The sequence below is a fragment of the Cryptomeria japonica genome, chromosome 9, assembly GCF_030272615.1.
Source record: "Cryptomeria japonica chromosome 9, Sugi_1.0, whole genome shotgun sequence".
Classification (NCBI taxonomy): Eukaryota; Viridiplantae; Streptophyta; class Pinopsida; order Cupressales; family Cupressaceae; genus Cryptomeria; species Cryptomeria japonica.
In genome coordinates this window covers 20,365,779-20,373,795 of record NC_081413.1, presented here as the reverse complement: position 1 = coordinate 20,373,795, position 8,017 = coordinate 20,365,779, and the positions used below count along the sequence as shown (strand labels likewise).

Sequence of the window (8,017 nt, the reverse complement as noted above, 5' to 3'; positions counted from 1 at the left end):
GTCAAGGTGGATACCTTAGAGTCCATTAGATCCCTGACTCAGACCCTCATAAAGTATGTTGAGTCACTAGTACATTATAAAGGGGGTGAATGTTACAAGCCTCAAGTTCCTTCTCACTGTTGTCATTCATGTGGCGCTCTTTGAACTTATGATCCTGATAGTAGTCAAAATGTACCTACACAATAGCCATCTACTATAGAGGATATGGTTATGATAGAGTCTTTGTTGATGTTGAGTGATACATTTGTCATTGAGATGCAGACCTAAATTATAACAAGCTCATTAAAATATGTTTATTAAATATTATTTTGAAGTGGTATAATAACTAAATTAGTATAACGATGGTGATAAAAATGCAAGGTCAGAGTGTCCATACTTCCTGTGACATCCCCCTAGCTGCGTTCTATATGACAACACCGAGTTATCAAGTATGTATTAATCTAATAATTTAACGATTAAATTTCATTAGTCAATGTTATATGAATTATTTTCTCATAAGTCACTTGGATATCAAATAGTTTGGTGTTGGACCTTCGACATCGACCCCCCGCAGTGAAGTTCATCGAGGAACTTCCACCAAGGTAACCTTTATTCATTATTGATTTTTTAAAACAATTTTAGGTAGTTTTGATAATTGAATAATAGTCGTTGCTTCATTTTTAGTTGTGACATCATATACTCCTCCTAATTTTCGCACTACACTAGATCGTGGTGTTGCTATACAAGTAGCAGTTTCAAAAGCTTAGACAAAGGTATGAGATAGATTAGTAAATGTTACTTGTTATTTTAATTGTCTATTATTGAAAGTTTTGAGGATACTCATTTTTTATTTTAATTACTATCTTAACATTTGTCGCAGGGACTTGTCACTCTTGAGCGTGAACGTGCCCGAGTTGTAGATGAACAATATGATTATATATTTGCGGTAAGTAATTATTGTATTATATGTCATTCTACAGTTCATTTTTTATATTAATTATGCATTGATATCTATACTTATGATTGTATCAGTTGGAGCTACAAAGAATTCTAGTTAGGAGGTCTAGTGAACACATTCAAAATAGGCCATCATCACATACATCTCCATCCCTGTGATAGTCAAAGGCAGCTTGTGATCTATTTCCTCGTGATAGTGGGAAATTAGTAGACTAGAGGCCTTTGTTGTATGCCTATGTGGAATTTTTTTAGCATATGTTTTGTATTTTGTATATGTGACATATATGTCCATATGTTTACTTGTTGGCTTGCATTATTGTATTCGATATATATGTTATACTCTTATCGAAATTGACTATTGTGTGACTTTACGACTTTTTTTAGTTGATGCAAATCATATTGTAACTATTATACATAATCACAAAAATATATTTGATTGTTGAAATAAATATGTTGTAATTGTATCAACATTTTTCTATGTGAGATATTATATATTCAATTGGTTTTCTCTACATTTGTTATTACATTCCTAATTGAACTCAATTTTTTTTTTACAATTCCATTTCATAATTTGGTAGCTAGTAAATATTTATAGTTTAATGCCTATAATTTCAAATTTTGTCATAGTTCATGGAGACAAATAGTAGTAACATTATCATAGTTACATTTTTTGTTTCCCTAACTAGTCTTTTCATTGTACTTGCAGTTAGTTTAATAGTGTTAGACTAAGTTATAAAGTCTGATTTTGCAATATTTAATAGATATGCTTAAGAAACAAAAAACTCTTTCAATTGAATAAAATTTCTTTCTTTCTAGAACAAGATAGATTTCAACTCTTACATTAAATTTGGACCCTCTAAACTACATTTAAAATTAAAATTACTTTTATTTTATAACCATTTACTCAAAAACCATGTCACCACTTTCACCTTATATTATTAAAAAATATCACTAGTTTCACCTTATATTACTAAAATGTATCATCACTTTCAACGATACCATCCTTAAAAAAAAGATTGAAAACACAGTTCAAGAAGGTGCCTTGCATTTGAACAATACAATATAAATTTTATTTCATTCCAAAGTGACATGAAATACCTTACAAAATTCCTCCTAGAATAATTAAAAAACAGACTAATTGTTGATTCTTATAGGGTTACAAAAAAGTCGCGGAGCTGCAGAATGAGATGACAAATTCGAAAAGCCTGAATGAACGTTTACTGACTACAATTACCAATGATAGAAAAGAAATAGATGGGTTGAAAAACAAATTGATAATGTGTGATGATGCCAATAACAAATTGCTTGAAACAATCACTTCAGATAAAAACAAGTGGATTTCTTATGAGAAAAAGATGAAGAGTACAATTTCAGAGTTAGGGCAGGGAAAAAACGAGTTGGAAAATGATTTGAAAAAATCCAATGATGTGATTATAGGAACTGAAGATAGGAACTTGTGGGATGCTTCCAAGACAAAACTGGAAGAGACAATTGTGGAGGTACAAACTAAGCTTGACACTGTAGTGAAGGAAAGAAATGTATTGAGCCAGAAACATGAGGACTTGTACACTAGCTACAGAAATGACAAAAATGAATTGAAAAAATGCAATGATGGTGCTATGAAATTAAAAGCAAAGATGGCTGAGGATAAGGGATTGTGGGATTCGTGTAGGGCGAATTTGAAAGGAAAAGTTGCACAGCTACAAAATGAGATCCTTGACGAAAGAAAATCTAGCCAGAAACACCAAGAATTGTTGACTAAATTGAGGCAAGAAAAAATTGAGATAGAAAATAAGTTCATAAAAATCAATGATACTACTAAGAAATTGAATGCAAAGATGACTGAAGATAAGCTGTTGTGGGATTCTTGTCAGGAGAAGTTGGAAAAACAGGTTTCAGAGCTACAAAATGAGCTTAATGAAGCAAGGGTATTCAGCCAAGGACGTGAAGAACTGTGCAGTGAGCTGAGACAAGCAAAAACTGATTTGGAAGAAAAAGTTTTACAGCTCGAAGGTGATCTTAATGAAGCAAGAATTTTGATTAAGAAACATGAAGAATTGCGCTCTGAATTAATGAAAGAAAAGAACGAAATGCAAAATAAGGTAACAGAATGCAATGATGAGACTGAAGAATTGAAGGCAAAATTGGCTGAACGTGGGTTCTTGTGGGATTCTTCTAAGACAGAGTTGGAAGCCACTGTTGCAGGGCTGCAAAATGAGCTCAAAGAAACAAGATTGTTGAGCCTGAAACATGAAGAAGTATGCATTCAACTAAGGCATGAGAAAACAAAATTGGAAGACGAGTTGAAAGACTTGGACGATACGAATGAGGAATTACATGCCAAAGTGACTGAAAATGGTTGGCTTTGGGATACTTGTAAGGCGAATTTAGAAGGTACAGTAATAAAGCTGCAGAAAAAGCTTAATGAAACAAAGATTCTGGCCCACAATAATCAAGTCTTATACAATGAAATAAGTAGAGCAAAAAGTGAGATGGAAACTAATTTTCATCAATCCATCAATGAAGCTAAACAATTAAAGGATAAAATAGCTGAAGAAGGGCACTTGTGGGATATATCTAAGCGAGAATTTGAAGTTACATTTGCAAAACTGCAAAATGAGCTTAATGAAGCGAGAATGTTAAGCCAGAACCATGAAGATTTGTGTACTCAATCAGAACAGGAAAAAACTGAGTTGGAAAATAATCTTAATCAATCTATTAATGAAATTCAGCAATTAAAGGAAAAATTGGCTGAAGATAGGCACAAGTGGGATAGTTATAAGAGAGAATTTGAAATTACAATTGCAAAACTGCAAAATGAGCTCAACGAAGCGAGGATGCTAAGCCAGAAGCATGAAGATTTGTGGTCTCAATCAGAACAAGAAAAAAATGATTTGGAAAAGACTCTTATAGGGCTACAAAATGAACTTGATGAAACAAAGATTTTGACAGTGAAAGACCAAGAGCTGTGTAAGGTGCTCAGAGAAGAAAACAATCGGATAGGAAATAAGTTGAAACAATGCAGTGACAGTATTGGGAAATTAAATACAAAAATTAAAGAAGACCAGCTATTGTGGGTTTGTAATAAGGAGGATTTGGAAAGCAGAGTTGCAGTTGTGCAGTATGAGAAAGAGACATTGATCCAGGAATATAAAGCTCTGTGGGCCCATTTAAGAGATGAATAATATGAGTTGGAAGACAAACTGAAAGAATGCAACGATAGGAATAAGGAATTGCATGCACAGATGAGAGAAGATTGCCGCTTGTGGGAAGCTTGTAAGGCAAAATTTGAAAACTCTGTTGCAAGGCTACAAAATAATTTTAATAAATCCATTAATGAAATTAAACAATTAAAGGAAAAATTGGCTGAAGATAAGCACATGTGGAATACTTCTAAGGGAGAATTTGAAGTTACAATTGCAAAACTGCAAAATGAGCTTAATGAAGCGAGAATGTTAAGCAATAAGCATGAGGATTTGTGCTCCCAATCAGAACATGAAAAATATGAGTTGGAAAAGACTTTTATACGGCTACAAAATAAGCTTGATGAAACAAACATTTTGAGAGAGAAAGACCAAGAATTGTGTAATGTGCAAAAAGAGAATAATTGGTTAGGAAATAAGTTGAAAGACTGCAATGATAGGATTGCGGAATTAAATAAAAAAATTGAAGAAGACCAGAGGTTGTGGGTTACTAATAAGTCTGATTTGGAAAGAAAAGCTGCAGGTCTGCAGTCTGAGAAAGGGGTATTGAGCAAGGAATATAAACTTCTGTGGGCCCATTTAACAGATGAAAAAGATGAGTTGCAAAACAAACTGAGAGAATGCAAAGATAGGAATATGGAATTGCATGCACAGATGAGAGAAGATTGCCGCTTGTGGGAAGCTTGTAAGGCAAACTTCGAAGACTCTGTTGCAGGTTTACAAAATAAGCTCGATTTGATGACTAATGAAGGAATGATTTTGAGCCAAGAATATGTAGAACTGTGCATTGAATGCGAATTTTTGAAGGCACAGCTGGGAGATTATAATGATATACTAAGCTCTATGGAAGATGAAACAAGGAGTCTAATCTCTCTCTCAGAGAGCAATGCAAACACAGTGGAGGCCTTGCAAACTCAAGTGCGAATGATCACCCATGAACATACACATTTGAGCATGAAATATGAAGAACTTACAAATGAAAATGAATCTCAGAAATTGAAATTGGAAAATTATAACCATAGGCTTGATTCAGTGAAAAATGAGAGGAACTCACTTAGATCTACGTCAGAAAGTAGGGAGGAGGCTTTGCTCCAAGAAAATGGTTCATTGAAACAACAAGTCCATGAGCTTCAAAGCAAGTTGGGTATGTGGGCTAATGATTACAAACAAGTTCCCACTGATGATATGCTCGATTCAGAAACAGAGGAGAGGCAATTACTCACATCTCTATCAGAACCAGTGATAAAGTGATGGAAGATCCGGTTATAAAGAACAGAACAGTGAAACAAGAAGCCCTTCAACTTTATCAAGAAAACCAACAATTACAAAAGGACATATCTAGTAAAAAGTCATTAATTCAAACAAAAGATGGAAAGATTACAGAATTGAATGCAAAAAAGATTAAACTTAAGAATGCTGTCGAAGTGTTGGAAGAGATTGGAAGAAAAAATACCCAAGTACTGAAAGAATATGGAGGTATAAGGGAAGAGCAAGTGACGAGAAAGGAAAGTGAGGAGAAAAGGAAGGAGGGCAGTGGGAGTGTTTCACATCGAAACCAAACAGCCTTTATTGGTAATTTGATGTCTTGCATTCTTCTAGATATTGAGAAGTCTGACGTAAGCAGATGCTTGTCAACTGCCACAAAAAATATCATTCTTCCTTCTGATGCACTACTTTGTGGATGTCCTTATGGCTGGTTTGGTGGGATAGTATAAGTAGCCACCCTTTCTCGAAATTCTGTGAGAAATGTAATACTCTGGACGGGCAAGGCCTCCAATTATTGAATTCATTTGGGCATTTTTTTTAATTCTGATTGATGTATACTCAAACAATTCCTTCACTGCATTAAATTGTACTACTCTAAAATTCATTTTATAATTCATTTTTGAGATATCATATTGTTGCTCTTTGATGCTTTTGTCCTCGATGACAAGAAAATAAAAAAGGGAAGTTGGTGTTGTTTAAAGGCAAGTGTATTAAGCATGTGGTTATATATTTAAAACACCTTTCTCATGGGCCAGACTAGTGACACGGATACATTGACTTGGCTGACGTGTTATATATGTTTAAAACATCTTTCTCTCGAGCCAGACAAGTGACACGGATATAGTGAATAACCTGACTTGGCATTTATTGAAACAGCATCTTTGGTTTAAATTATGTTTAATTTATCTACGGACAAACAGCATATACTTCAAAATATATTTTGTGACCGACAGATTAAAAGTTTTTCGGGAGATGTTTTGTGTTTCATTTTATTTTTGAACTTGTTTGGAGTCCGTCACAAACCCTAATGCCATGAGAGATGCAACCGCCGCTAAGGATCTTGAATCAGTTTGTTTAGTTAAAAAGAATGAAGCAAAAATGGTCTTAACCGGGAGCTTAATGGTTTTCTGGTTAGTTTGTTTTCAGTTATCAATAAGGTTGCATTTCACAGGTATTATTCTTGATCATATGTTTAAAAGATTCAGATTTGTTTTCGAATCAAGTTTTTCAGTTATGCAAAATGAAAATAAGGAAACTGTCCATGCTTTATTTTTGTTTTTCATGATTGGGAAATCAAGCATCCTTTCCGTTGCACAGTTAAAAACGGTTATTTGTTTTTCAGTTTGCAATTCCTGTAAGATTTTGGTAACCCTATACGAGGGTTATTCTGGAAGAATGATTGAGTTTTTGTTTGGGTATAAAAACAGTTTTATACAGAACAGTTTATACGAGGAAAAACAGAGAGAGAGGAGTGTGAATAAAGTGAAAGACATAGCATTTGTTAAAAAGAAAAAAGAAGTGCTGTAGATTACCAGAGATAGTCGAGGGTTTTCAGAATCAATACTCTGTTTTGTTGCAGAGTACATAAGGCTTTATTGTTTGAAACTATTTTGTTCAGAGATTGAATTTTTCTCTCTGAAAGTGTTGAATTCATTTAAAAGTTTGTTATTATGATTCAAATCCCTGAAGAATATTGTTGCAAAATTTTTAAAAAGAATCATCTGTACAGACTGGTAAAATATTCTCGCTCCAATCCCTGATGGTTTTGTGACTGCAAGATTTAAGTGCATGCATAAAATCACTAGTGGCTGTAGCTCGAGTTGAAATGTTTATTGGATAAGAAGAGGGGTTGGTGCTCCTTGAGGCCTTGTGGTTTCTAAAACTTGTGAACTGAGTTGGTGCTCTTTGAAATAATATAAGGGATCTTACCGAGTGGTTTTTCTACCCCAGGAGGGTTTTCCACTCATGAAAACTATGGTGTTATGTGCATTGTCTTGTCTCATTTTGTTTTACTGGTTTATGCTCTGATACGTCATATCTTTAGCTCTCTTCATTTCATACTCTGTTTTGTTGAATTTATGTAATGCAATCTTTGAAGTACTCATTTAGATGTTTCATGTTTGTGTAAAAGATTTAATACCATTCTTATTTTCTGAAAAATCTGAATCAAGTGTTTCAGTTGGTTCTATTGTATATTTCATGCTTCATTAAAGTATTACTTCAAGGTGTTAAGTCTCAGTCATCTATGCATATTGAGAATCAAAATTGTCAAGTTCATAAAAGTATCTCTTGTTAAAATTTGTAACACTCTGATTCACCCCCCCCTCTCAGAGTGTTTCCACTTCCAACAAGTGGTATCAGAGCATAGGGTCCCTCATATAGGTCTGTCCTAGGGATTGTTCCTGGTCACTTGGAAGTTTTTTTTATGGCTCAAACTCAGGAAGGTGCTTCACTTTCAAGAGCTCCTCTTTTTGATGGAACTGATTATGTGTTCTGGAAGATTAGGATGGAAACTTATCTCATTTCAGTTGATCTTAATGTGTGGAATATTGTGACCACAAAATATATAGTTCCTTCCATTATTCCTACTGATCCTGATGATAAAACCAAAT

General features: G+C 34.0%; 1 protein-coding gene across 1 annotated transcript; it reads left to right on the top strand.

Annotated features, from left to right (window-relative positions):
• Positions 1 to 341: 341 nt before the first annotated feature.
• On the top strand, positions 342 to 4,121 carry LOC131054165 (uncharacterized). Its single transcript, XM_057988627.1, has 3 exons — positions 342 to 428; positions 860 to 925; positions 2,091 to 4,121. Exons 1-3 carry the CDS (start codon positions 342 to 344, stop codon positions 4,119 to 4,121), a joined length of 2,184 nt encoding a protein of 727 aa, XP_057844610.1.
• The last annotated feature ends 3,896 nt before the right edge of the window (positions 4,122 to 8,017 follow it).